Source organism: Oratosquilla oratoria, unplaced genomic scaffold (assembly GCF_046742065.1).
Source record: "Oratosquilla oratoria isolate Oo_2021 unplaced genomic scaffold, ASM4674206v1 SCAFFOLD45, whole genome shotgun sequence".
NCBI lineage: Eukaryota > Metazoa > Arthropoda > Malacostraca > Stomatopoda > Squillidae > Oratosquilla > Oratosquilla oratoria.
This window is the reverse complement of record NW_027467710.1, coordinates 6,575,166-6,602,731: the sequence shown is the minus strand read 5'-3', so window position 1 is coordinate 6,602,731 and position 27,566 is coordinate 6,575,166. Positions and strand designations below refer to the sequence as shown.

At 48.2% G+C, this 27,566-nt stretch overlaps 17 protein-coding genes across 17 annotated transcripts; 7 read left to right on the top strand and 10 right to left on the bottom strand.

The window, feature by feature from the left end:
* Positions 1 to 4: 4 nt before the first annotated feature.
* LOC143023217 (oxaloacetate decarboxylase alpha chain-like) lies at positions 5 to 1,084 on the bottom strand. The gene has a single exon (XM_076181738.1). The coding sequence runs from the start codon at positions 1,082 to 1,084 to the stop codon at positions 5 to 7; it is 1,080 nt and encodes a 359-aa protein (XP_076037853.1).
* A 2,731-nt stretch (positions 1,085 to 3,815) lies between these two features.
* On the bottom strand, positions 3,816 to 5,111 carry LOC143023215 (NADP(+)-dependent formate dehydrogenase subunit alpha-like). The gene has a single exon (XM_076181737.1). It carries the CDS (start codon positions 5,109 to 5,111, stop codon positions 3,816 to 3,818), a length of 1,296 nt encoding a protein of 431 aa, XP_076037852.1.
* Positions 5,112 to 5,405: 294 nt separating this feature from the next.
* Positions 5,406 to 6,239, bottom strand: LOC143023214 (NADH-quinone oxidoreductase subunit F 2-like). The gene has a single exon (XM_076181736.1). The coding sequence runs from the start codon at positions 6,237 to 6,239 to the stop codon at positions 5,406 to 5,408; it is 834 nt and encodes a 277-aa protein (XP_076037851.1).
* Positions 6,240 to 6,336: 97 nt separating this feature from the next.
* LOC143023213 (NADH-quinone oxidoreductase subunit 2-like) lies at positions 6,337 to 6,657 on the bottom strand. The gene has a single exon (XM_076181735.1). The coding sequence runs from the start codon at positions 6,655 to 6,657 to the stop codon at positions 6,337 to 6,339; it is 321 nt and encodes a 106-aa protein (XP_076037850.1).
* Positions 6,658 to 7,061: 404 nt separating this feature from the next.
* Positions 7,062 to 7,712, top strand: LOC143023212 (molybdenum cofactor guanylyltransferase-like). Its single transcript, XM_076181734.1, has one exon. The coding sequence runs from the start codon at positions 7,062 to 7,064 to the stop codon at positions 7,710 to 7,712; it is 651 nt and encodes a 216-aa protein (XP_076037849.1).
* Positions 7,713 to 8,394: 682 nt separating this feature from the next.
* Positions 8,395 to 8,820, top strand: LOC143023211 (molybdopterin molybdenumtransferase-like). The gene has a single exon (XM_076181733.1). It carries the CDS (start codon positions 8,395 to 8,397, stop codon positions 8,818 to 8,820), a length of 426 nt encoding a protein of 141 aa, XP_076037848.1.
* A 44-nt stretch (positions 8,821 to 8,864) lies between these two features.
* On the top strand, positions 8,865 to 9,446 carry LOC143023210 (molybdopterin molybdenumtransferase-like). Its single transcript, XM_076181732.1, has one exon. The coding sequence runs from the start codon at positions 8,865 to 8,867 to the stop codon at positions 9,444 to 9,446; it is 582 nt and encodes a 193-aa protein (XP_076037847.1).
* A 209-nt stretch (positions 9,447 to 9,655) lies between these two features.
* LOC143023209 (GTP 3',8-cyclase-like) lies at positions 9,656 to 10,036 on the top strand. Its single transcript, XM_076181731.1, has one exon. It carries the CDS (start codon positions 9,656 to 9,658, stop codon positions 10,034 to 10,036), a length of 381 nt encoding a protein of 126 aa, XP_076037846.1.
* Positions 10,037 to 10,147: 111 nt separating this feature from the next.
* LOC143023208 (GTP 3',8-cyclase-like) lies at positions 10,148 to 10,543 on the top strand. Its single transcript, XM_076181729.1, has one exon. The coding sequence runs from the start codon at positions 10,148 to 10,150 to the stop codon at positions 10,541 to 10,543; it is 396 nt and encodes a 131-aa protein (XP_076037844.1).
* Positions 10,544 to 10,553: 10 nt separating this feature from the next.
* On the top strand, positions 10,554 to 11,186 carry LOC143023207 (sulfur carrier protein FdhD-like). The gene has a single exon (XM_076181728.1). The coding sequence runs from the start codon at positions 10,554 to 10,556 to the stop codon at positions 11,184 to 11,186; it is 633 nt and encodes a 210-aa protein (XP_076037843.1).
* A 1,957-nt stretch (positions 11,187 to 13,143) lies between these two features.
* LOC143023206 (sensor protein CzcS-like) lies at positions 13,144 to 13,731 on the bottom strand. The gene has a single exon (XM_076181727.1). It carries the CDS (start codon positions 13,729 to 13,731, stop codon positions 13,144 to 13,146), a length of 588 nt encoding a protein of 195 aa, XP_076037842.1.
* A 690-nt stretch (positions 13,732 to 14,421) lies between these two features.
* LOC143023205 (transcriptional regulatory protein CusR-like) lies at positions 14,422 to 15,090 on the bottom strand. Its single transcript, XM_076181726.1, has one exon. The coding sequence runs from the start codon at positions 15,088 to 15,090 to the stop codon at positions 14,422 to 14,424; it is 669 nt and encodes a 222-aa protein (XP_076037841.1).
* An 833-nt stretch (positions 15,091 to 15,923) lies between these two features.
* On the top strand, positions 15,924 to 16,628 carry LOC143023204 (pimeloyl-[acyl-carrier protein] methyl ester esterase-like). The gene has a single exon (XM_076181725.1). It carries the CDS (start codon positions 15,924 to 15,926, stop codon positions 16,626 to 16,628), a length of 705 nt encoding a protein of 234 aa, XP_076037840.1.
* A 5,135-nt stretch (positions 16,629 to 21,763) lies between these two features.
* LOC143023203 (4-hydroxythreonine-4-phosphate dehydrogenase-like) lies at positions 21,764 to 22,501 on the bottom strand. Its single transcript, XM_076181724.1, has one exon. The coding sequence runs from the start codon at positions 22,499 to 22,501 to the stop codon at positions 21,764 to 21,766; it is 738 nt and encodes a 245-aa protein (XP_076037839.1).
* Positions 22,501 to 23,760, bottom strand: LOC143023202 (chaperone SurA-like). Its single transcript, XM_076181723.1, has one exon. It carries the CDS (start codon positions 23,758 to 23,760, stop codon positions 22,501 to 22,503), a length of 1,260 nt encoding a protein of 419 aa, XP_076037838.1.
* Positions 23,761 to 23,767: 7 nt separating this feature from the next.
* On the bottom strand, positions 23,768 to 25,549 carry LOC143023201 (LPS-assembly protein LptD-like). The gene has a single exon (XM_076181722.1). It carries the CDS (start codon positions 25,547 to 25,549, stop codon positions 23,768 to 23,770), a length of 1,782 nt encoding a protein of 593 aa, XP_076037837.1.
* Positions 25,550 to 26,090: 541 nt separating this feature from the next.
* On the bottom strand, positions 26,091 to 27,236 carry LOC143023200 (uncharacterized protein YdjG-like). The gene has a single exon (XM_076181721.1). The coding sequence runs from the start codon at positions 27,234 to 27,236 to the stop codon at positions 26,091 to 26,093; it is 1,146 nt and encodes a 381-aa protein (XP_076037836.1).
* Positions 27,237 to 27,566: the final 330 nt, after the last annotated feature.

The window sequence follows — 27,566 nt, the reverse complement described above, 5'->3', positions numbered from 1 at the left end:
GCTCCTATGCCAAGGTAACCAGTGTGTCGCCCAGTGACACGGCGTCACCTTCCTTAACAAGAACTTCAACCACAGTTGCGCCTTTTGGTGCGACCACGGTGATTTCCATCTTCATGGCTTCCAGAATAATCATGATGTCGCCTTCTTCTACCATCTCGCCAGGTTGTACCAATACTTTAAATACATTACCCGCCATTGGCGCAGGATAACCTTCGCCGCCAGTTGGAGCGGCAGCAGCCGGTGCAGAATCAGATGAGCCAGAAGCAGCGCCAGCCACAGGAACGATACCCGTGATATCGCCGCCATTGCCGACAGTGACCACATGGTCAACGCCATCAATTGTCACAGTGTAAACTTCTTCACCAGAGCCAGTAGTAACCGCTTCACTTTCTTTACCCGTTGGAATGGGTTCGAAAGCTGATGGGTTGTCACGATTTTCAAGGAACTTCAAACCGATCTGTGGGAACAGTGCATAAGTCAGCACGTCATCGATCAGGCCTTCGCCTTCAGTCAGTTTAATGTTTTTCTCTTTAGCAATACCAACCAGCTCGTCTTTGAGTTTATCCAACTCAGAACCCAGCAGATCAGCCGGACGGCAAGTGATTAGCTCATCATCGCCCAAGGCTTGCTTTTGTAGCTCAGCATTAACCGGAGCCGGTGTTGCGCCGTATTCGCCACGCAGTACACCTGCTGCTTCACCCGTCAGTTTGCCGTAGCGCTGACCAGTCAATACGTTAAGCACTGCTTGAGTACCAACGATTTGCGAAGTAGGGGTTACCAGTGGAATGAAACCTAAGTCTTCACGTACACGTGGAATTTCTGCCAGAACCGCATCCAGCTTATCGCCAGCGCCTTGCTCTTTAAGCTGAGTTTCCATATTGGTCAGCATGCCGCCTGGCACTTGTGCAACCAAAATACGAGAATCGATACCTTTCAGTGAGCCTTCCCATTTCGCGTACTTCTTACGAACATCGCGGAAATAAGCAGCAATCTCTTCCAGTAGCTCCAAATCCAAGCCCGTTGCGCGCTCAGTGTCTTGCAGCATGGCAACCACAGATTCGGTTGGCGAGTGACCATAAGTCATCGACATAGATGAAATCGAGGTATCAACATTGTCGATGCCCGCTTCAATACACTTCAGGTAAGTACTTGTTGAAAGTCCGGTTGTCGCGTGACACTGAATATGGATGGGCACAGAGACCGCTTTTTTTCAGCTCAGTCACCAGTTCATAACCAGTGTAAGGCTTCAGTAGGCCAGCCATATCTTTAATACAGATGGAGTCACAGCCGATGTCTTCAAGGCGACGCGCCATATCCAACCACAGTTGCAGGTTGTGCACTGGGCTTAAGGTATATGACATGGCTGCTTGAGCATGTTTATCAACGGCTTTAACCGCTTTTCAATGCCGTTTCCATATTACGGGTGTCGTTCATCGCGTCAAATACGCGGAATACGTCCACTCCGTTTACCGCTGCACGCTCAACAAATTTGTTGACCACGTCATCGGCATAATGTCGGTAACCCAGAATATTCTGAGCACGGAACAGCATTTGCTGAGGCGTGTTTGGCATAGCCGCTTTTAACTGGCGGATACGATCCCATGGATCTTCACCTAAAAAACGAATGCATGAATCGAACGTTGCCCCACCCCAAGTCTCGACAGACCAGTAGCCTACACTGTCCAGTTTTTCAGCGATGGGTAACATATCAGCAAGACGCATCCGGGTGGCAAACAGGGACTGGTGGCCATCGCGCAAAACTACGTCTGTAATTTGCAAGCGTTGCTTGGAATTGCTATCGGTGTTTGTATTCTGACTCATAGTGCTCTGATCATTCTCAAAAGGGTTGGAGAATTTCCCGTCGGGGAACTGATTACTTCCGGTTACGGTGCTGGTCGATCGCGCCCTGAATAATTTTCAGGGTGGCTGCTGACACAGGAGAGCCAGAAGTAGCCGCAGGGGTGCGTTTTTTCTTTGCTGTTGGCTCGACGATTTTCTCTGGGAACCAACGCAATATCACGCTTGACATGGCTCCGGTTGCGAAAATCAGCAACGTCAGGAACACAAAAAACGGTTCCCATACCGAACAACATCAGACTGAATCCCTGATCGATTATAGAGTTATCCATAGTACGTGATGCATCCTCGAAGTGACTTGTTAACAGCGTATGATACAACACTTAGCAGTTATCGCCGAACTGTGTATCAGTGTTTATGTCAACAAAATGGCAGACTAAAAGTTTGTGATTAACCGCATCAAGTTTGTCGAATTCAGCGGTTGCAAATTCGCGCTTTAAATTAGCGGTATTTCAGTGTGTTGTCAATTTAGCTGCACTGCAACATTAAAAAAAATTTACAGTATTGTAAATCCTGATTGTAAGGTTGTTCATTTTAATAGGTTAACGATAGAAGCGCTCCAGAGAGTTCCGGAGCGCTATTCTTAAGGTCTAAGCCGCGCTGATTCTGATTGCGCAATATTTGACTTCGGCGATTTTGGCGAATGGGTCTAAAGCCGCATTGGTCAAGGTGTTCGCTGCGCCTTCAAAGTAGCAGAAAGGCATGTGTACCGTACCGCTAGGCGTTAAGTCGTCAATACGCGTTTTGATGGTGAGCTCACCACGACGGGTTTCCAGTTTTAAGTAATCACCGGCGCTTAAGCCCAGTTTGATTAAATCGCGCTGATTGACGGCAACATACGGTTCGGGTTCCAAGCATCCAACATCGAAGCGCGGCGCGTCATGCTGCCGGTATGCCAATGTTCCAGCTGGCGGCCGGTAATTAGAATGAAGGGGTAGTCCGCATCGGGTACTTCATCTGGCGAAACAATGCTGGCAGGTACCAGTTTTGCTTTGCCGCTGGCCGTTGGGAATTTATCCGTGAAGATAATCGGCTGGCCGGGGTCGCCTTCCTTGGTGCAAGGGTAGGTAACCGATTCGTGTTGTAAGCGCTCCCAAGTGATACCCGCAATTGAGTCCATGGCTTGACGCATTTCATTAAATACGGGCTCTGCGCTGTCATATTGCCAATCCTGACCTAAGCGACGCGCCAGCTCCTGAATAATCCACAAGTCCTGCTTGGCATCACCCGGTGGGTCAATGGCTTGGCGACCAAGCTGTACTGAGCGGTCGGAGTTGATAAAGGTACCGGTTTTCTCTGAGAACGCAGAAGCAGGCAGCACCACATCGGCAAAATAAGCGGTTTCAGTGAGGAAAATATCCTGCACCACCAAGTGCTCTAAATTCGCTAAACCAGCACGGGCATGATTACTGTCAGGGTCCGACATGGCAGGGTTTTCACCTTCCACATACAAACCTTTCAAGATTGCCATTGTAGGCTTCATTCACGATTTCAACGGTGGTTAAGCCCGGTACATTATTGAGCTTGGTATCCCACAGCGTTTCAAAGCGGTGCAGGGCTTTTTCATCAGTGACGGGTTGGTAGTCTGGGAATACCATAGGAATCAGTCCGCATCCGAGGCACCTGAACATTATTCTGTCCACGCAATGGGTGCAAGCCGCTACCGGGGCGACCGACTTGTCCGGTGATCATGCACAGAGCAATCAGGCAGCGCACGTTATCGGTTCCGTGTACGTGCTGAGAAACGCCCATGCCCCACAGAATCATGGCATTTTTAGCCGTGGCATACAGGCGGGCGATCTCGCGAATGCGGTCCGCTTCGATACCGCAGATAGGCTCCATCGCTTCCGGTGAGAAGGCTTCCAGATGCTCAGCCAGCTCCTCGTAGTTCTCGGTGCGCTTTTCGATGAAGTCTTTATCGGTCAGGCCTTCTTTGATAATGACGTGCATCATGGCATTCAGTAGCGCCACATCGGAGCCGGTTTAAAGGCGATATGATGGGTTGCATGGCGTGTCATTTCAGAGCGACGCGGGTCTAACAGAATGAGTTTAGTGCCGTTTTTAATGGCGTTTTTCATCCATGTGGCACCGACCGGATGATTCACCGTCGGATTAGCACCGGTAATGATAATGACATCTGAATCCGAGACATCGCCCATTGGGTTAGATACTGCGCCGGAGCCCAGACCTTCCAATAGTGCTACGACCGAGGAGGCGTGGCACAGTCGCGTGCAGTGATCGACGTTATTACTCTTAAAGCCAGTACGAATCAGCTTCTGGAATAAATAAGCTTCTTCATTACTGCCTTTGGCGGAGCCCAGCCCAGCCAATGCATTGCCACCATCGCGCTCAAGGATTTTTTTCAAACCGGCAGCGGCAAAGTCTAAGGCTTCATCCCAGCTGGCTTCACGGAAAATGGCTTCCGGTTTGGATGGATCAAAGCCTGTCATATCAGCCGTTTTTGGCACATCGCTACGACGAATCAGTGGCTTGGTCAGGCGCTCTGTATTATGTACATAGTCAAAACCGAAGCGACCTTTCACGCATAAGCGACCTTCATTCGCGGGGCCATTACGACCTTCCACAAAGACAATTTTGTTTTCTTTAACATTGTAAGTTAGCTGGCAACCCACACCGCAGTACGGGCAGATGGAATCAACCTGTTTGTCCGGAATAATCATGCCCGCGCCTTTGGATGGCATTAGCGCGCCAGTTGGGCAGGCTTGTACGCATTCACCACAACCCACGCAGCTGCTATCGCCCATTGGGTCATCAATATCAAAAACAATTTTGGACTCAGCGCCGCGCTTGGCATAGCCAATCACATCATTCACTTGAATATCACGGCAAGCACGCAGGCAGCGGGTACATTGAATGCAAGCATCCAGATTGACCGCAATCGCCGGATGTGAACTGTCGGCTTTTACCCGAGGGCGAGCTTCAAAGCGTGGGGCCTGAACCTCAAGGTGTTTAGCCCATTGTGTTAGCTCATTATTAGGGCTGAAAGTCTCTTCCGGCATATCGGACAGCAGCAGCTCCAGTACCATTTTCTGAGACTTTTGAGCGCGCTCACTGGCTGAGTTAATCACCATGCCTTCAGTTGGTTTACGGCAGCAAGAGGGCGCTAAAACACGTTCGCCATCAATTTCAACCATGCAGGCGCGGCAGTTGCCATCGGGAGCTAAGCCATCTTTGTAGCACAGGTGCGGGAATTTGAATATCACTGCGCTTGGCCACTTGCAGGATGGTTTCATCAGAGTGAGCTTCTAGCGTGGCGCCATTTAAACTGAAACGTACCACCGGGCTTTCCTTCATTTGTGCACTCATTTATGAACCTCCTTCGGAAAGTATTTGATCACGCTTTGCATAGGGTTGGGAGCCGCTTGGCCAAGTCCGCAGATGGAGGCATCGACCATCACTTCGGAGAGTTCTTTCATCAGTGCCGTATCCCAGTGCTCGTGCTGCATAAGCTGTACGGCTTTGCTAGTACCCGACACGGCAAGGGGTGCATTGCCCGCAGGATTCATGCTCGAAGAACTTCATCGAGTTCAGTGCGCAGTCGCGGGCCGAGTCTTGATCGGATAACACCACCACGGCGGCAGAGCCGATAAACGAGCCATGCGCCTGTAGTGTGTCGAAGTCCAACGGCACGTCGCCCAAGCTGGCAGGCAAAATACCGCCAGAGGCTCCGCCGGGTAATAGCCGTAGAAGGTATGTCCATCCGGCATGCCGCCACAATATTCTTCGATTAATTCATTCATGGTGATGCCGGCGGGTGCAAAGTGCACACCAGGCTTATTCACGCGGCCACTGACTGAGAATGAGCGCATGCCTTTGCGGTTATGGCGGCCTTGATCGACAAACCAACCGACGCCACGCTCAATTAGATCACGTACCCAGTACAGCGACTCCATATTATGTTCCAGCGTCGGGCGGCCAAATAAGCCCACCTCAGCCACAAACGGAGGGCGTAGGCGTGGCATGCCGCGCTTGCCTTCAATGGATTCAATCATGGCGGACTCTTCACCGCAGATATAAGCACCAGCGCCGCGTCGCAGTTGAATGGTTGGTAAATCCAGCGGGAATTGCTTGCGTAATATATCCAGCTCAGTTTCCAGAATATGGCGAATATCCGCGTACTCATCGCGCAGATAAATATAGACATCTTTAATGCCAACCACATCGGCGGCAATTAACATACCTTCCAGAAAACGGTGTGGGTCGCGCTCTAAATAATAGCGGTCTTTAAAGGTTCCGGGCTCGCCTTCATCGATGTTTACCGCCATCAATTTTGGGTCGGGCATATCTCTGACAATGTGCCACTTTCGACCCACTGGAAAACCTGCGCCACCTAAGCCGCGAAGATTGGAATCTTCCAGCATGGTTAATACATGTTCTTCAGTCACATGGTTCGCGCGGCAGGCTTTATAAGTCGCATAGCCACCTTCGGCCAGATACTGCTCATAGCCTATGTATGGGTCAGGGTGGTGCGTGGTTAGTACCGGCATTCACACATTCGATCACTTTTTCAGTGGTGGCCTGTGCAATGGGCAACTGTCCAACAACGGCAACTGGCGCTGACTCACAACGACCGACACAAGGCACGGGTTGAATGCGCACGCTATCGCCGTATTCGGCTTGCAGCGAGGAGATCAGTTGTTCGGAGCCAAATAGCGAGCAGCTAACCGATTCACAGACGCGGACGGTGAGTTCTGGTGGTGGCTCATCGCCTTCTTTAACGATATCGAAATGATGATAGAAGCTGGCGACCTCGTAGACTTCGGTTTGACTGATTTTCATCAGGTTGCCAAGGCATTGATCTGAGCGGCATGCAGACAGCCTTGATCATCTTGAATTCGGTGCAGGTATTCGATTAACAAGTCTCTGCGCATGGGTAAGTCTGCAATCAGGGCGCTCACTATTTCCAGTGCGTCCTGATCAAGACCGCGCCCACGCCACTTTTTAGCCTTTTGCTGTTTTGCCATGCTTCCAACTTCCTCGGTCAAGAATTCCTGAATGTTCGCGATAATAGAACGAAGCTTCACTTATAATCAAATGAAGGATACCGTGCGATAGACTTAGTTATACTTATCCATCATGGTAGCTTACAAAGCTGGTCGGGATTAGGTTCAGTTGCTAAAGTAATAGGGTTCCAGCATCAATATTCGACGATTTAACAGACGACATAAGGGTAGCAAACAACGATGACACATTCGGTAACAGTGGCGATTTTAGCCGGTGGGCAAGGGCGACGATTTGGTGGTCAGGATAAGGGCTTGGTGATGGTATCTGGCCGTCCGCTGATTGAGCACATTCTGGAGCAAGTGTCGTCAGAAACCTCGAATATTGTGATTAATGCGAATCGTAATCAGGCGCTGTATGCCGACTATGGCTATCCGGTGGTGGAAGATATTTTGCCTGACTTTCAGGGGCCGCTGGCGGGCTTTGCGAGTTTAATGCAGCAGTTAAATTGTGACTTTATTCTGACTCTGCCTTGTGATGCTCCAACCGTTCCGGTGCAATATTTAGCGCGAATGAAAGCAGCTCAGGAAGCATCGAATGCGGACATTGTGGTGGCGAGTGATGGCCAGCGATTACAGCCGGTGCATGCCTTAATTGCCACGCGATTATTGCCCAGCCTGAAAGCCTTTTTAGAGCATGGCGAGCGCAAAATAGACCGTTGGTATGCTGAGCACAATATGGTGAGCGTTGATTTTAGTGATCAGGCTGAGGCATTTCATAATCTCAATACCGAGGCACAAAAACAGCAGCATGAAGCGGCGCAAGTGTCAGGGCCTGAAGTTAAAAAACGGCATTACTTTTCCAATGCCAGTGATTGGCTTTGCGGCATTTAGTGGTACAGGAAAGACGACCTTGTTAACCAAGGTACTGCCAATTTTGCGTGAACGTGGCTTACGCGTTGGTATGTTAAAGCATGCGCATCATGCGATGGATATTGATCATCCCGGTAAAGACAGCTATGAGCTGCGAAAAGCAGGCGCTGAGCAAATGCTGGTGGTCTCGCGCAGCCAAGTGGCTTGGGTGCATGAATTACGTGATGGACGCGAAGAGCCTGATTTGCAGGAAGCGTTGAATTTGTTAGATCCTGAAACCTGGATTTGATTCTGGTGGAAGGGTTTAAGCGGGAAAGCTTTGCTAAAATTGAGTTACATCGCGAAGGATTGCATAAGCCGCTGCTATACCCTGAAGATGACAATATCATCGCGTTTGCCAGTGAGCAGCCTCCTGAAAACTTGCCTATCCCATGGATTAACCTTAATTCACCTGAGGATATGGCGACGTTTATTTACCAGAAATATCAGGAGTCGTTATGAGTAGCCGGATCGAAACGGCCCCCAGCTGTGCCAGTGCCTTTGAACCGGGTGTGTTACGAGTTGAGGAGGCCTTAGCGGATATCTTGTCGCAGATCGAGCCGTTAACCGATGCGATCAAACGGCCATTGCGGGATTGTTTAGGGCAGGTTTTAGCCCAGTCGGTGATCTCGCCGATTAATGTGCCGGACATCGTAACTCGGCAATGGATGGTTATGCGATGCGCGGGGCTGATTTGCCGGATGACCGTATTCAAAGCTTTGAGATTGTAGGCACTGCGATGGCCGGTGCTAGCTTTGAGGGTGACTGTCAGACAGGTCAATGCGTACGGATTATGACTGGTGCGATTATGCCGGAAGGTACTGATACTGTCGTCATGCAAGAGCAATCTGAGCGCATTGATGACACGACTGTGCGTATCGGTAGCGGCCATAAGCTGGGGCAAAATGTACGCCAAGCAGGTGAAGACATTGCGCTGGGTACAACCGTATTTAATCCGGGGCGAAAAATTACAGCGGCAGATTTAGGCATTCTAGCCTCGTTTGGTTTTGCTGAAGTCGCGGTGAAGCGTAAAATTCGGGTAGCGTTTTTCTCAACGGGCGATGAGTTGCGTAGCGTTGGCGAAACTTAGTTGAAGGTGAGATTTACGACAGTAACCGCTACACGCTGTATGGCATGTTGCAGCAGTTGGGTGTCGAAATATTAGATATGGGCGTGGTCCCGGATCAGCCTGAACGCGTAAAGCAGGCCTTTGAGCAAGCCGCTGCCATGGCCGATGTGGTGATTACCTCAGGTGGCGTATCTGTCGGTGAGGCGGATTACATCAAACCAACGCTTCGCGAATTGGGCGAGATTAATTTCTGGAAAATTGCTATGAAACCCGGTCGGCCACTCACCTATGGCAAATTGGGTAAGGCGCATTTCTTTGGTTTACCGGGTAATCCGGTGGCGGTCATGGTCACGTTTTTGCAGTTTGTAAAGCCGGCATTGCAGCAATTGTCTGGCGCTGAAGTGACGTCGCCATTACGCTTTAAGGCGCGCGCTTGCAATGCAATTCGCAAGCGGCCAGGGCGCATGGAGTTTCAGCGTGGCATTTATTCTCAAGCGGAAGATGGCAATTTACAGGTGCGGCTAACCGGTCGCCAAGGCTCTGGTATTTTAAGTTCGATGAGCTTGGCCAACTGCTTTATCGTGCTGTCAGATGAGCAGGCGGATGTCGCCATTGGCGATGAGATACTGGTTGAGCCCATTTTATAAGATTAAGCTTCGATTATTTTGGACGCGGGGGCTATGGTTTTTATAGCAGACCCTGTGTAGAATGGAGCTCAGAACAGAGGATAAAATAGCGTATGTCTGAAGCACAATCCCCCCAGCTAATAGATCGTTTTGGTCGCAAAATTAATTATTTACGCATTTCGGTCACTGACCGTTGCGATCTGCGCTGTGTGTATTGTATGTCGGAAGACATGACGTTTATGCCTCGTGCCAAGCTGTTAACGCTGGAAGAAATTGCCAGAATTGCGAAGCAATACGTAGATCTAGGCGTTGATAAAATCCGCATTACCGGTGGTGAGCCGCTGACTCGTCGCAATGTGATGAAGCTGTTTAATGATTTAGGTGCCATGGAAGGATTAAAAGATCTGACCGTGACCACTAATGGCACGCTACTGACCAAGTATGCCGCAGAGCTGAAAAGCGCGGGCGTCACTCGTATTAATGTGAGCTTGGATACCCTGAGAGCTGATCGCTTTAAGGAAATTACCCGCATTGGTGATATCAAAAAGACACTCGATGGCATTGATGCCGCGGTGGCTCAGGCTTTAAACGCATCAAGCTCAATGCCGTGATTATGAAGAATCATAATGACGATGAGATTCTGGATTTGGTGGAGTATGTTCGCGACCGCGGCATCGATATTTCTTTTATCGAAGAAATGCCATTAGGCGATACCGGCCAGCATGATCGTGATAAATCGTATTGCTCCAGTGATGAAGTGTTTAAAGCGCATCGAAGCGCAGTACAGCTTGCTGCCAAGCACTGAAACCACCGGAGGCCCATCGCGCTACTATCGCACTGCCGATAGTGACTCACGCATTGGCTTTATTTCGCCGCATAGTCATAATTTCTGTGATGACTGTAACCGTGTGCGAATTACCGCTGAAGGGCGTTTATTGCTGTGTTTGGGGCAGGAGCATTCCATGGATTTACGCGCGATTGTACGGGCGCATCCTACGGATGATGTGGTGCTACGTCAGTCGATTATCGATTCCATGCAGATCAAACCAAAAGGTCATGATTTTGATGTGACCGCTAAGCCTATTATTATGCGACATATGAGCGTGACCGGTGGCTAATTCAACGTCTATGACTGCAAAGCGCCCACAGCTAACCAGCGAAGGCCTTGGTGCTTCGATTTCAGTGGTGGCTTATGATGAATTTGGAGAGCCACGCGAAGGGCATATTGCTGCCGAGCGAGCGCTGACAATTTATCTGGATAAGCGGGAAATTCTCACGCTGATGACGTTAGGCTCTCAGCCGGAGTTATTGGTATTGGGTTGGTTGAAAAATCAAAATCTGATCAGTGATATCTCTGAAGTTGAGTCTGTGCAAATCGATTGGGAAGTTGAAGCAGCGGTGATTACTACTCGCGGCGGTGTCGATGGTTTGGAGAAGAAACTTGAGCATCGCACTGTGACGACTGGCTGCGGCCAAGGCACTATGTTTGGTCGCCTGATGGACAGTCTCGATCAAATTAAAATCCCTAAGGTCACGGTTAAGCAATCCCAGATTTATGGCTTGCTAGATAGCTTAAATCAACATAATGAAGTCTATCGTAAAGCGGGGGCAGTGCATGGCTGTGCGCTATGTCATGGTACGGAGATCTTAAGCTTTGTTGAGGATGTGGGTCGCCATAATGCGGTCGATACCATAGCCGGTTATATGTGGCTGGAAGATGTTAGCGGTGGTGATAAATGGTTTTATACCACGGGCGCTTAACCTCTGAGATGGTGATTAAAGTTGCACAAATGGGTATTCCGGTATTGCTATCGCGCTCTGGTGCTACCCAAATGGGCTTAGAGTTGGCGCAACAGTTAGGCGTTGTGTTGATTGCTCGCGCCAAGGGAAGCACTTTCTGGTGTATCAAGGGCGCTGATCAAATCGTTTATGATGCTCCGCCGAAGCAGCTCAAGTCTGGCAACTAAATTCCTTTCTATCTAATTTTCTGATGCCGTAAAGCCATGCAGCAATCCCTAAGTGCTACGATTTTAGACGCGATCCGCTTGCTGTTGAGTGGTGATCCAGCGCTTTGGGATATTATCGGGATCTCCTTTCAGGTTTCACTCTCAGCCTTATTTATTGCCTTAGTGCCGGCTATGGCGCTGGGCTTTATCCTCGCCTTTTATGACTTCTTTGGTCGTCGCCTGCTAATTGCGCTGTCGAACACCATGCTATCGGTTCCTGCGGTGGTGATTGGGCTCACTTTCTACTTATTACTTTCCCGACAAGGCCCATTGGGTGATTTACGTTTGCTGTTTACCCAGTCAGCCATGATTATCGGGCAGATTGCCTTGTGCTTTCCATTACTGGTGGCGATGAGTCATACCGCATTTCAAGCCGTTGATCGTCGCGCTTGGGAAACTGCCATTACGATTGGTATTAGCCCGTTAGGTGCTTTGTATTTGATGATGCGTGAGCGCGGTTTGCCTTTGCTAGCAGCGGTACTGGCAAGCTTTGGGCGCATTATTGCTGAGGTCGGTGCGTCGATGATGTTAGGTGGCAATATCTTGCATTACACCCGTAATATTCCCACGGCCATTGCGCTGGAAACCAGTAAAGGTGAATTTGCTCAAGGTATTGCTTTAGGATTGTTTTGCTGCTGTTGGCCTTTACGCTCAATATCTTACTGCATTTATTTCAGGGTAAAGGGGCATTGTCATGAATGCTGCAGCCCAAACCTCACTAAAGCCCTTAATTCATTTTGAGCAGATTACTAAGTCATTTAAGGGCCGTGTGGTTCTAAAGGATTTGAGTATTGATCTGCGGGTTGGGCAATGCCATTTATTGCTCGGTGATAATGGCGCAGGGAAGTCGACCTTATTGCGTATTTTAGCTGGCCTGTTAAAGCCTGATAATGCAGTTATCGAAGCTGATCGAGGTGGCGCTAGCTGGCGTAAACAACGTAATGTATTGCGATCAAAGATTATGTATTTGCACCAAGCGCCTTACTTATTTGATGGTAGTGTGCGAAAGAATCTTGAATATGCACTGCCAAAATATCTATCTCGTCGTGAGCAGCAGGCTAATTTACGCAATGTAATGGAGTGGGGTGGCTTGCAAGCTTTGGCAGATAATCCCGCAAAGCAATTGTCCGGTGGTGAAAAGCAACGTTTGGCTTTGGCGCGTGCCCGATTAAGGCAGCCTGAAATTATGCTATTGGATGAGCCAACTGCAAATCTGGATTACAAAGCGCGTGAGCAAACGGTTGATCTGCTAAAGAGCTTAAAATCATCCGGTGTTTCGCTGCTGATCGCCTGTCACGATCATCATGAGCTGGATACTTAGCGGATGGGGTCTATCGACTGGAAAGCGGTGCACTCAGGCATACTATGAGCCTTTTAAAGGTGTTGTATGAAGCTACCCAATACCATGCGCTCTGCATCGGTAATCTTTTCGTAATTCGCTGTTAATGTGATGCCAGTTAGTATGTTGATTGAAGTTTCAACATAATCACTGACATCGCCTAACTGAATTAAGGCGGTGGTGATTGCGCTCTATTCTCAAAATAACGATTTAGCGTAGATATTTGGCGGCTGTTTAAGCCGCCCCGTTTTTCTTTCCAGAAAGCGGTTTGCCAGCAGCATTGAATGTCAGTCTTACTTTGAGCCCAGGTTATTATCCAGCAACTCAATAGTGCCGCTGTGGCGCTCAACAACGGCTTTAACCAAGCTCAGACCTAATCCATTACCGGCGTGCTACGCGCGCTATCCAAGCGAGTAAAGCGTTCAAATACCACTTCACGCTTATCTTCTGGAATTCCTGTTCCGGAGTCAGCCACCTCAATAATAAATTGCTTTTTATTGTGCATGGCATTGAGTGAAATCGTGCCATTTGGAGGTGTGAATTTCACCGCGTTGTCTAGCAGATTCGTTAAGGTTTGTGCCAATAGCTGGTGATCACCCAAGATGAACGCATTGCCTTTGATATCGCAAGTGAAGTTGATTTGAGACTCTTCAGCAACAATCGAGTACAGCTCTGCAAGCTCATCAATAAACTTGCGAGTATCAATCAATACCCAGTCATGATCGTGCTTGCCAGATTCGGCTTGTGCAATGCTTAGCAGGGCGTTGAAGGTACGGATAATGTCATCAATATCCTGAATTGCTTCCTGCTGGACTTGCTGGCAGCTTTCTTTGTCCAGATTCTCAATTAGCGAGACTTCCAGGCGATTGCGTAAACGGTTTAGTGGATTACGTAAGTCGTGCGCTAAGTTGTCCGTTACTTGGTGCATGCTCTGCATGAGCTGTTCGATACGCGACAGCATGGTATTTCAGTACAGTACTTAAGCGGTCGAATTCATCATTTTTAGTAGTGACCTGCATACGCTGGCTAAGGTCGCCATCAATGATTTCACCAGCTGTTTTACGCACGCTATTAATACGATGCAATACGCCATAACCAAGCATGGCTCCACCAGCCATGGCCAGTGTAAACATCAGCACAATGAGCGTGTAATAATGACATTCAGGATATGCGCGCAAGCAGTGCCTGACGTTCAAATAAGTCAGTACCGACCAGCATTTGATAGCCATCTGGCAGCAGCGTTAACAGTACGCGGGCAGGTTGGGTGAACTGTTTCTTCTGAGAGTCAGGCGCAGTAATAACGGTATTTAACGGCACCGTGGCAAAGAAGTTATCACCCGGCAGCATCGCTCTTTTTTCAGGCGCAATTTCTTCAATCAAATCACGTTGTTCGCGATTTAATAGTGCGTAAAGGAAGAATTTTGAACGGCCATCGGTATTCAGCTGATTCATTTCCTGAGTCAGCGCATTGATCTTACCGTTGTTATAGAGGCTGAGCAGGGCGTTAGTCTCTGCGCTCAACTGAGAGTCAGTTTGAGCGCGGATTTCTTTAGCCGAGTTCCAGTAGATAAAACTAATGGCACCCGTACTAATAAGACTAAATACCAACGCGTAAACCAGAGAGATCCGGAATGCCGTTGTATTGATTAATCTAAGAAGCATGTAGCGAGTATCCCGCGCCTCTTACTGTGTGAAGCAGTGGCATGGAAAAATCGCGGTCGATTTTGCTACGCAGGCGACTGATATGAACATCAATCACGTTAGTTTGTGGGTCGAAATGATAATCCCAAACGTTCTCCAATAGCATGGTGCGGGTCACGACTTCATTAGCGTGGCGCATCAGGTATTCGAGCAGGGTAAATTCGCGGGGTTGCAGGTGAATCACCTGACCGGCACGAGTTACTGAATGCTTGATTAGATCCATTTGCAAGTCATGTACACGAAGCAGTGTCTGCTCCTGTGCAGGGCTAGCGCGGCGGACTAAGGCTTGAAGACGGGCCAATAGTTCACTGAAGGCGTATGGCTTGACTAGATAGTCATCACCGCCGGCTCGTAAACCTTCGACACGATCATCCACGTCCCCTAGCGCGCTGAGGATCAGGACGGGAGTCTTCATTTTCTGCTCCCGTAAGTCTTTTATGACATCCAGACCGTTCTTCTTCGGCAACATCCGGTCAATAATCAACACATCATATTGGCCGGTTAAAGCCATATGGTAGCCATCCTCACCATTGTCTGCATGGTCGGCTACGTGTCCGGATTCCGCTAAGCCCTTTTGAATGAAGCTGGCGGTCTGAGTATCGTCTTCTATTAGTAACATGTGCATAGGCAGAGTATAGGGCAGAGTGAGGAGTGGCGAGTAATTAAGATTTGTTAAGGTGAGATAATTATCATAAACCGATTGAGATAGTTTTGATTAAGTGAGCAGAAGTCGCTGATTTATGGCGGCATTCTGCACACTTGAATTAGCTTTTATCCTTAACAATGTGGCTTTCGGTACCCATGATGATTTTCTGAATATTAGGGATGTGACGCCAGTAAATAAGCGCGGTAATCACTAATAAACCAAAGCCCAAAGCGGCGGATTTGGTGACTAAGTAAAAGTAAAACGGTGCAAATAATGTCGCGATCAAAGCAGAGGCGGATGAGATATTCAGCGCAAATGCTGAAGCCATCCAAGTCACCAATACCGCTAAACCAATAACAGGATTTAAGCCAAGATAAACCCCCATCGCTGTGGCAACGCCTTTACCACCGACAAAGCCGTAAAAGACTGGAAATAAGTGACCCATAAAGGCGGCGATGGCAATTAATACTACCCACATATCATCGAGCCCAGTGCCTTTGCAACGACGACAGGGATCAGTCCTTTGAGTGCATCACCTAGCAAGGTGAATAGCGCGGGAATCTTGCCACCCAATCGTAATACGTTAGTGGTTCCCGGATTATTGGAGCCATGCGTACGAGGGTCTGGAAAGCCAAAAAGGGACGATGCAAGAATTGCTGTGGAAACAGAGCCCATTAAATAGGCAGCGGCGATCAGCAAAATTGGTAGTATAATATTCATTTTTGAATTCTACCAAAGAGCCGATTGTTTTGAACGCATTTTTTTCAACAAATTCAACGCCCTTGATTGCTTTACACGGCTGGGGAATGAATGCTTCGGTCTGGCAACCACTGAGTGCCTACCTACCTGAAAACCTTGAGTTTCGCTGTCTGGATTTACCGGGCCATGGTCAGACTGAATTGCTGGATAATAATGAGTTTGAGACAGCCGTAGAGTGGCTGGCAGCTCAGTTTGAGGGCCGCTGTCATTTATTAGGCTGGTCGATGGGGGGCTTATTGGCGCAGGCTTTTGCGTTGAAATATCCTGAGCGGATTGCTTCATTATCGCTAGTGGCCAGTACACCGTGCTTTGTGCAGCAAGCTGATTGGCAGTGCGGCATGGAGCCTGCGGTATTAACGCAGTTTGCTCAAGCACTAAAGGAAAATCAGAATACGACAATTCGGCGTTTCATTGGATTACAGTTCATGGGAGAATCGGCGACCGCTAAATTGCAGAAGGCTTTACTGCAATCGGTGTTAGCCCGACCTGCCAGTCCTATGGCGCTGGAACGTGGTATTCAATGGCTGCAGGAGGCAGATTACCGCCAGTCACTGAGTCATTTACCGCCATCGCATTGGATGTTTGGCACGCTGGACCGTCTGATTCCCCCAGAGGCGGGAGCTGCGGTTGCTGAGCAGCTAGTGGCTGGGCAAGTAGATTATTTTGAGGGTTGTGGGCATGCGCCTTTCATGACGCAACCACAGCAATTTGCTGAACGCCTGATGGAATTCATTCAGGCTCACACGAGTTAACCGCTATTTTGAGTGCTTTTGATAAACACAAAACACGGCAGAGTTTCGATCGTGCCGCACATCGCTATGATCAATCCGCTGGCTTGCAGCAGCAAGGTTGCCGAAACCTTGATAGCCCGCCAGTTAGGTTCCAACCTGAAACCTTCAGCCATTCTGGATTTAGGCTGTGGTACGGGGCAGGTGGCACATACCTTATGTAAGGCCTACCCCGCAGCGGCGATGACGGCTCTGGATTTCTCGCCTAAAATGTTGGATCAGACGGCCAAGCGCCTGATGCAAAGCGATTATCAAGCCGAACTCGTTTGCGCCGATGCTGAACACTTACCTTTTTCAGCAGCCAGCTTTGATTTAATTGCCTCTAGTCTAATGCTGCAATGGAGTAATGACTTGCAGGCAACATTAAGCGCCTGTCGTGATTGCTTAAAAGAGGGGGGCGAAATGGCATTCAGCACGTTTCTCACCGGTACATTGCTTGAAGTGAGAAGTAGCTGGGAGACAGTTGATCAGGAACCTCACACAAGTGACTTTATTGAATTAGAAGCCCTTCATCAAACGCTTGAGGCCGCAGGCTTTAGTCAGATCGAAATCATCACCGAAACTATCGTCATGCCATACCCCTCTGTACGTGAAATGATTATGGATATTAAGCGTATCGGTGCGAGCAATGCCGCGGTTGAACGTGAGCGCGGCTTGACGGGAAAAGCGCGATTTGCTGCATTTGAGCGCGCTTTTGATACATTTCGTAGGGTGGATGGGATATATCCTTGCACTTGGCAGCTGGCCTATGTTTATGTAAAAAAATAATCCATTTATTTTAGGGTTCTTAACAGTTTGTAATGTCAATTGGCCTGATTTTCGTGTAGGTTTTTGAGTTGCATGTTGTTGTATAGTAAAGGCTAAACCTAGTCTCATTTAAAAAAATAATGAGCAAACATCAAATATACTGTTGGTGATTGACAAGAAGTGTTATCTTGTCTGTGTCGCATCTTTCAGTAATATCAAGCCTTTGTGATTACCCGATCACGTTGGTTGATAGTAATATTTCCGATTATAAAATGGCGTGGAAAAATCATAATGAGTGCACTTGCAATGACTTTGACCATCGGTGTATTCGTTATGCTGATTGTTGTAATTGCGTTTATTTTTACCGCCAAAAGCGGTCAGTATGATGACTTAGATGGATCGGCCCATCGTATTTTGATGGATGACGATGACCCACGTATACCCGGAAATAAAGCAAAACAAACAGCAAAGCATAAGAAGCAAAAAGATGACTGATAATAACTTTTATACCCCCGAGAAGTTCAGTCGCAACACCCCCGACGTTATCTCCATGCCTATGAAATAACACCATGGAATAACACCATTGAATCGCCTGCGGGTAGGCATTCAAATGACAAGCAAAAGGAGATTGTAAGTCATATGTCTGATAGAAGACTTCAAGTGTTTCATGCAGTAGCAAGGATGCTAAGCTTCACTAAAGCAGCCGAAGTTCTACACATGACTCAACCAGCCGTCACGTTTCAAATTCGACAACTCGAAGAGCAATTCGATACCCGACTATTTGATCGTGCCCATAATAAAGTCAGTTTGACGGATGCCGGCCATTTGGTCTTTGAATATGCCGAAACCATATTCGAGCAATATTCTGCCATGGATAATGCCATTCGTGAGATGACTGGAAATTTCAATGGCTCACTCACCATTGGCGCTAGTACTACCATTGCAGAGTACATGTTGCCAGCCTTGCTGGGTGACTATAATGCCGAAAACCCTGATGTACGCTTGCGCCTGCGGGTATCCAATACCGAAGGCATTGTGTCGATGATTGAGAATAACGTCATCGACCTAGGTGTGGTAGAAGGGCCGATTGCCAATAAAAACCTGCTTGTGGAAGTGTGCCGCTTAGATGATTTAGTGGTCGTTGTACCGCCAGGTCATGAGCTTATCGCCGCATCCACCGGTCAATCTGGCTTGGCGCTCAAAGAGGTAATGAATTATCCTTTTATCTGCCGTGAACAAGGATCAGGGACTCGTGAAGTCATTACTGATTACCTGCAAGAATGCGGTTTAGAAAAGAATTTACTTAAGAACTGCCTGGAATTGGGTAGTCCTGAGTCCATTAAAGGTGCGATAGAAGCCGGTATGGGGGTTTCTATTTTATCCAGTGTGAGTATTGCAAAGGAGCTGAAATTAGGCACTTTGCACGCTATTCCGCTAAAACCCTCCGCTGCAGCGTGAGTTTTCATTTGTTAGGCAGCGGCAGAAGTTTAAAGTAAAAGCGATGGATGAGTTGCTGGATTTTGCCCGCAGCTACTGCATTTCAGGAAAGCCGCTGATTCGCGTGTAATTTCTGAGCTTGTTCGGGTGACACTCATTCGCTTTACCTGTAAATTACCTGCTCACGGACGAGAAGGATAATTGACAGTGATTGCTGTGAGTCATCGCCCGAATAATACGGAACTACTGTACCGTTGTTTGGACTAAAGGGTGAACACAGATTTCAAGGCAGGGCTGCCGTACAATGTTATTGACGAACTTGAGTTGCTGTTCCAGCAATCCCACGAACTTTCATTACAGAAATAAAATAAATGATTAAACTGATCAATGATTGGTACACGCGTCATTTTTCGGATCCGCAGGTTGCGATTTTGGCGTTCTTATTACTGCTTGGTTTTGCAGTGGTTTTTTCGCTGGAAACCTGCTGACTCCCTTATTTGCAGCTGTCATTATTGCCTATTTGCTGGACGGTGCGGTTGAGGGGTTGAAGCGCTTGAGGATTCCGCAATTTATTGCGATGTTACTGACCTTTAGCTCGTTTATGTTGTTTTTGACCGTCGTGATTTTTATTCTGGCACCACTGATGTTTAAGCAAACGACTCAGTTTATGCTAGAAATCCCTCGCATGCTGGCCGAAGGGCAAGGCGTGATCATGATGCTGCCTGAAAAGTATCCCACCATCATTTCGCAAGAATTTATGGGTGAGATTCTAATCAGCATTAAAGGGCATCTTACAGCGCTATCTCAGAAGTTTGTGACCTTGTCAGTCGCTTCTGTGGTGGATGTATTTACCTTCCTCGTCTACTTAGTCGTTGTGCCATTACTAGTATTTTTCTTCCTGAAAGACAAATACATGATTCTGTCATGGTTCCGCAGTTTTCTGCCGCGCGACCGTGCACTAGTTGCAGCGGTTTGGAGTGAAGTAAACGATAAAATTACTGGCTATGTTCGCGGTAAATTTATGGAGATTCTCGTTATTTGGGTTATCTCTTACATCACTTTCCTAATTTTCGGTTTGAATTACGCCTTGCTGCTGTCATTTGTGGTGGGTATTTCGGTACTGATCCCATACGTTGGGGCGATTGCGGTTACTTTGCCGGTAGCCATTGTGGCGTACTTCCAGTGGGGCTACAGCTACGAAACGGTCTATGTGCTGACCGCTTATGCAGTGATTCAATTCTAGATGGCAACTTACTGGTGCCATTACTGTTCTCTGAAATGGTGAATTTGCACCCTGCGGCAATCATTATGTCAGTACTGGTATTTGGGTGGCCTGTGGGGCATGTGGGGTGTGTTTTTTGCGATTCCATTGGCGACACTGGTGCATTCGGTAATGAACTCCTGGCCGCGTCGTGCTGTTTAGGCGTTTCGCCATATTGACTGTGGGTTCTGACGGACTGCGTGGTTGATTATCAGATTCAGTTAAGTGACCAGCGTTATCCTTATACGCTGGTCAAATCCAAACGAGCTCGCTATCTGCGGCTCAAGTTGGCACAAACGGGTGAGTTGAGCTTGGTTGTGCCAAACGGCGTAAGTCTTGCCAAAGCTCATGCATTCGTCGCCTCCCAAGCCGCATGGCTAGAAAACAAACTCCAGACATTATCACCAGAAGCTATTAAGCCTTGGGCTAAGCCCGAGGTACTAGATTTGGCTTATCTTGAAGAGCGTTGGACGATTCAGTATTTTCCTCAGGCTTCGGGCTCTATCATACTGCGCACATCTGCAGGGCAGTTGGAATGTTATGGCGATGTGGATGATGCTGAGCTGCTTAAAAAAACACTTGGTCGCTGGCTCAAGGCTAAAGCAGAAAAGGTCTTATCGTCGCGCTTGAAATGGCTGGCGGAGCAGCATGGTTTTCACTATCAGCGTTTAACTATTCGTGGCCAGAAAACGCGTTGGGGTAGTTGTTCGAGTAAAAAGAATATCAACTTAAATTATAAGTTACTGTTCTTAGATCAAGCGCTAGTGGACTATGTATTGATTCATGAGTTGTGCCACACCATTGAGATGAATCATTCATCACGGTTTTGGGCGCTGGTGGCTGACTGTGATGCGAACTACAAAGCTCACGATAAGCAGCTTAATCAGGCTAGTCGCAGCATACCTTTGTAGTTTCAACTCACGTTTGTATCTCCCTGTTTTATTTATTAATTAGGAATCGCTATATGTTAGTTTCGATCTCACTTGCGTTACATATTCTATCCGTCGTGGTTTGGGTCGGTGGGATGTTTTTTGCCTATCAGGTATTACGGCCTATCGCTGCACTGTGCTTGAGCCGCCTCAGCGTTTGACTTTATGGCGTGGTGTGTTCTCGCGCTTTTTCCCATGGGTTTGGGGCTGTGTAGCGCTAGTGTTTTTAACCGGAATGTTGATGCTGGGTAAGCTGGGCGCACATGCACCGATTTATGTGCATATTATGTTGGGCTGGGCTTAGTGATGATGCTGATTTTTGCGCATGTTTTCTTCGCACCTTACAAGCGTTTATGTCGCAGTGTTGAGGCGCAGCAATGGCCAGAAGGTGCTAAAGCGCTGAATCAGATTCGTATGATGGTGGGAATTAACACCGCAATTGGTATTGCGGTGATTTTAATTGCTACGGTTGGCCGCGCTTTCTAAGCTCAACCATTTCGATCGCCGTGTGTAATGCGGCATTCAAACTGCCCGCATCGGCTTGTCCGGTGCCGGCTAGATCCAAAGCGGTACCATGGTCCACAGAAGTACGGATAATGGGTAGCCCAAGCGTAATATTCACCGCTCGACCAAATCCTGCATATTTCAATACTGGCAAACCTTGGTCATGAAACATCGCCAATACCGCATCGGCATTATCCAGATACTTTGGCGTGAATAAGGTATCAGCTGGTAGCGGGCCGACTAAATCCATCCCCTTCCGCTTTTAAGGCTTCAATGGTGGGTGTAATCGTATTGATTTCTTCCATGCCCAAGTGACCGCCTTCACCCGCATGTGGGTTTAAGCCGCAGATATAAATTCGAGGTTTGGCAATGGCGAACTTCTCTTGCAAATCATGCTGCAAAATACGAATGACTTGCGTTAGTGATTCGGCCGTAATGGCATCACTTACATCTTTGAGTGGCAGGTGAGTGGTGGCCAGTGCAACCCGAAAATCACCAGCCGCCAACATCATCACCGGCAATTCTGCCTGAGTTAAGTCAGCTAAGTACTCGGTATGGCCGCTAAAGGGCACGCCAGCATCATTGATAATGCCTTTGTGTAGCGGTGCAGTCACCATTGCGTCAAATTCGCCGCTCACGCAGCCGTGAGTCGCAATATCCAGCGTTTTAAGTACATAGGCTGCATTCTGCACATTAAGCTCGCCTGCGGTCACAGGGGCATCACAAGGGACGGCAAGCACGGTCATTTCACCCGCTTGCGATGGGAGTCGCTCAGTGAGTGCATCATAGGGCTTGAGCACGATGCTCAGGCCCAGCATGGCAGCACGTGCCTGAATGACATTTGGGTCAGCAATGACAACGCACTGAGCAACCTGAGCCTGCTGAGAAATCTGAATCAGCAGGTCAATGCCTATGCCGGAAGGCTCACCACAAGTAACCGCGAGACGAGGCGTAGTCATTAAGGTTTCTGCCGATATTCAATAAAGGCATCATTGCGTAAGCCTTGTACCCACGCATCGTAGTCCTGTTCCTGCTTCTTGCTCAGGATGATTTTGCGGGCCTGAGTTTCCAGCGCCTGACGGCTGGCATCAATCTCATTGCGCTCCATAACTTCGATAATGTGGTAACCGAACTGGGTTCTTACTAACGGGCTTAGTGTGTTAAGCGGCAGTGTTTCAACAGCTTTAGCGAATGATGCAACATAGCGCTTGGAGTCACTCCAGCCTAAGTCACCACCGTTTTTCGCACTACCAGTATCGGCAGAGTTAACTTTAGCTAACGTGGCAAAGTCACCACCTTGCTGCAGTTGCTGGCGAATGGATTCTGCTTTCGCTTGAGCATCTGGCGCAGTGTCGGCAATCAAAATATGGCGCACCCGAACTTGGCTGGCTTTAACTTCAGAGCCACCGCGTTGCTCAACAATTTTCAGTACGTGAAAACCACGAGCATCGTGTACCACGTCAGAAACTTGGCCAACTTCCAGGTCGGTGAGTTCTTTGAGGTAAGCAAATGATAATTGATCGGATGATTTCCAACCCAAATCAGTTGCTTGATTATTCGCAAAGCTGGTTTTCATAAAGTCTTTGCTGGTAATTGCCATTTTACGCAGCTGATCAGCATTACGACGCGCCGCATTAAAGCTCGCGACATTGATATTAGCTGGCGTAGGGATCAGTAGGTCCTGAATATGGTATGACTTACCTTTAGTGATTTGCTCAGACTCTGAGGCAATCAGATCACTAATTTCCTGCTCGCTGATTTGATTACTGCGGCTGGACTGTTGACGCTTAAGCTCATTAATCAATAACTGATTGCTGAGGTTGTCACGGAAGCCATTAAAGTCGATACCTTCGCGTTGCAGTACCTTCTTAAAGCCATCAACACTTAAACGGTTACGCTGAGCAACACTGGCAACAGCTTCATCGATGTTTGTATCATCCAGCTTAATGCCCGCACGTTTGGCCGCTTGCAGCTGTAAGCTATCGAGAATCAGGCCATCCATTGCGCGTTGAGCCAATGTATCTGTTTTGCTGTTCTTGCCTTCTGATACTTGCATACGGCGCATCGCTTGTCGCACATCGCTCATCAGAATAACGTCCTGATTCACAACAACAGCGATTTGATCCAAGTTAACATCGGCCGCTTGTGCAGACAGGCTAACGGTCAGAGCGATACCTGCCAGCCATTTGGCCGGCCCAGATAATGTGTGTTTTCCCATAGCTGTATTATTCATATCCATAAATTTTTTCCTGAAGCATGCTGCTGGCACTGCTGCCGATACTTCCAAGGCCTTTGAGTTCCACTTCAAAAAACAGTGCATTGTCATAGCTGCTGTTATCTGATGTCAGGTAGCGTCTGGCCACAACACGTGACCCCCAGCAACAATCCTTATATTCAATGCCTGCTAACAGCTCAAGGCTTCTATTGTTGTATAGGTCATGGTCTGCACGACCAATGAAGGACCATTTTTGACTTACTGGATAGGAGAAGGACAGGTCAAGCTCCTCCAGTTCATCTTGCAAGCGTTGATAGCCTACATTGAAAATACGTTGTTCTTTATCCAGATAATTCATCCGGAACTCATTGGATGACCATTGGTTGTCTGCCGGGTCCCAAAATGAAGTGGTCGAGACGCTGATTTTATCAGTCATTCTAGCACCTAATTCTAAGGCGAACTCTGAATTATTGTCCGTCTCCGCAGAGTCTCCATCCTCTAAAGTGACTTTACGGTCATCAAAGTAAAACACTTGGCCAATGCTTGCTTTTACTAACTCACGACCTGTTGTTTTGCTTTGCAGACGAGAGGTTAATCCCAGCGTTAACTGATTCGCATCGCCAATCCTGTCTTTACCGGTAAAGCGGTTTGATTGGAATAATCGTGAGCTGGTGGCAAAGTCAGTTAATGAGCTGTCAAAGACCGGAATATCACTTTGGTCGTCATACGGCGTGTAAGTGTAGTAGAAGCGTGGCTCAAGGGTTTGGGTCATGCCGTTGGCTAGGGTTCGGTCGAAGACTAAGCCACTGTCCAGCGTGAAAGTCGGTAGTGCGCGACTCGGAGTGCTATCGGCATCATTGTCTTCCAGAGAGTACTGAGTTACGCGGTAGCTGGCGGAAGGTTTAACGTACCAGGCTTCATTGCCGAAGCGCTTAGAGGCATTAAAGCCAATATCCATCCGCAAACCCGTTGGGCCATCTGAGCTTTCAAAATAAGTGGCTTCTGAGTCCACTGAAAAATCGATCTTATTGTATTTGTGCGGCGAGTTATAATTGAATTTTATTTCCGGCAATTTGGCATAAGGCTGGTAGGACGAGTCATCCAGTACCTGATAATCCAAGGCTGAAATACTGAAATCCCAATTTGTGCCTTCACGAGTGTATTTTAGCTCACGCTCCAATGCAGAGGTGCTTGACGAGGAAAGCGATCCACCAAGGTCATCAAAATAGTCATCATCCGAAACGCCTTCTGCTTGCAGGGTGATTTTCCGGTTTTTGGCTAAGTTGAGCTCGTAGTCAATATTGAAATAGTCCCGCCACTTGTCATCAAAGTCGTTATCACTGGGGAGAAAGTCATATTCGATAACGCCTTTGCTGTTTTTAGACATGAAGCGGAATTGATTATTTAACTTAAACCCTCGGTCCGACAGGTATTCGGTGGTGACCAACGCATCGTAATTAGGCGCAAGATTGAAGTAATAGGGGATTGAAAGCTCATAGCCTGAACTATCACTAACGCCTGCACGTGGCGATAAAAATCCTGACTTTCTCTCGTTGTTTAACGAGAAGCTTAGCCATGGAAAGTAAAATATTGGGACGTCGCCGATACGCAAAGTAACGTTTTTAGCGGTTCCTTGCTGAGTGGCGTTATTCAGCGTGATATTGCCGGATGCAATGTGCCAGCTTGGATCTGGTGCAGGGCAGGTTGTGTAAGTTGCCTTTTGAAGCTCCAGTTGGTCTGGGCCTTTTTGTTTAATCAGTTCGCTGCGACCATTGGTGTGCGAGCCGCGCATTTGGTATTCCGCATTGCGGATTTCGCCTTCCTGCTTTTGCAAAGTTGTAGCTGACGGAGTCACTTAAAAAAGTCATTTTGGCCGCCGCTTAGCTTTACATTGCCAGTCGCCTGAACTTGTGAGGTATTGCGATCGTAAGTGGCTTTATCTGCATTCAGGCTTTGCTGATTGCGTTGAATAATGACATTGCCGCTCAGCTCAGAAGTGCCTTGCCGGCTGATTACGCCATCATCCGCTTCCAGGTAGACTGCGTCAGTTGCTGGGGATTGCGTTACCGCAGTCGCCTGATTTCCCGTTGGAATAGGTGCACAGATCGGAGCTATTGTTTCAGCATGGGCAGCCATCGACGAGCTGCAGCCGAGAATGATCCAGAGGTATTTTTTATTCAATCTATCCACCGGCTTAGAGGTACGTCTTAAAAGAATGCATGACGATAGCAAAGCCCACCCACAATAACAATATTGTCGATCCTTTCGCACTGATTAAAACAAAGTGTCTTAGCGGTGTTCGTGCCAAAATATGGCAGGCAGGCTATCCGTTTTTAGTATTGGTAAGTGGGTGCGTAGCCAGTATTGATATTATCAAAACCGCCATTTTGATCGACGACATACAGTCCACCGCCTGCCAAAGCTGCTGCCAATGCAACAGCACCTGCGATCTTAACGATACTGTATGGGCGCTCGCCATGGATCTTTCCGGTGCGGCCATTAATCACATAGCGATAGGTTTTATTTCGGTATTGAAATGCGGCTGACCAGATTGGTAACAACAGGTGTTTGTAGCTGGTGTGATCATGCTCGGTTGACAGGTGATTGATACGTTGCTGATCGCCACCGATATCACGGCGAATGTCTTGGCGGATGGTGTAATCCATCACTTGTTGCGCCCGCATAAAACCTTCATCGACAGTAATCTGATAGATCTCACTGCGAAAGCCGCTGAGGTAAGCCTCAGAATACGGAACAAGCTTGCTTAAATCCCAAGGTGCTAAGTTGTCGATAATGGTACGTGGCAAGGTCTTGCTGGCACCAATCAATACATCGTCGAAATGCCGCGCCACTCGACCAGAAGCCGGTGACCAGCGAATACGAGGCACCATGCGCTCTTGGCGGGTATTCTTGCCGTTTACCACGACTGTCACCATTTGGCGCTCGTAATAAACCGTTCCACGCTGACCTTGATACTGGGTTTGAGTATCGCTGTCGTATGTCCAGTAAGGCAGGTAGACGCCGGTGAGCTTATCATTGCGCTTGGCGCTTGAATTAAGCGAGGAGGGTGCAAACCAGCGGGTTTTCATCCACTTCTCAAAAATTTGTATGGCTTGATCATGGCCAATAGCAAAAGGCAGCAATGAGCGCGGGAGAATGGGTCTCGCTTGTTCCGTACCAGTGATAACCGGCGTGCCACAAAATGGGCAGTCGCCAGCATGTTCATTATCATCCAGCGTAAACTGCGCCGCACAGGATGGGCATTTGATCACGCCCACCTGCTTGGACTGTCCGCTATGCCTTAAGCGCTCCAGATTACGCAGCGCTTCTTGCAGGTCGTATTCCTTAATCGGCTCAAGTACAACAGGAACCTCGTTTTTAAACCCGCAATGATTACACAGCAATGACTGGCTTTCAGGGGAGTAAACGAGGTCCGCACCGCAACGTTCGCACGGAAAATGCGATTGCTTAATATCCATGATTGTTCAGCGTATTACTTAGGCATCGGTGGTGGCGTATTCTGGCCAGCTTTTAACAGCTCTTCAAAATACTCTGTGGTACCTGCTGCTTCCCAGTTGGCCATTCCATTCGCCCAAACCAAAGTGTCTGCTTTAAGCTGACCTTTTCCGATAAAGTCAATGATCTGTGCTTTATCAAAAGGACCTGCTGGCGTGCCGTTAAGTGCTACATGCCAGGTTTGCTGAGTCGGAAGTGGTGGTGGCGCTGAGGTACTTGCTGCGCATTCGCAGGCGCTTGTTGCCCGGTCATGCTCTGCGCCATAGCCAATCCAATACCCATTTCCATCGCCG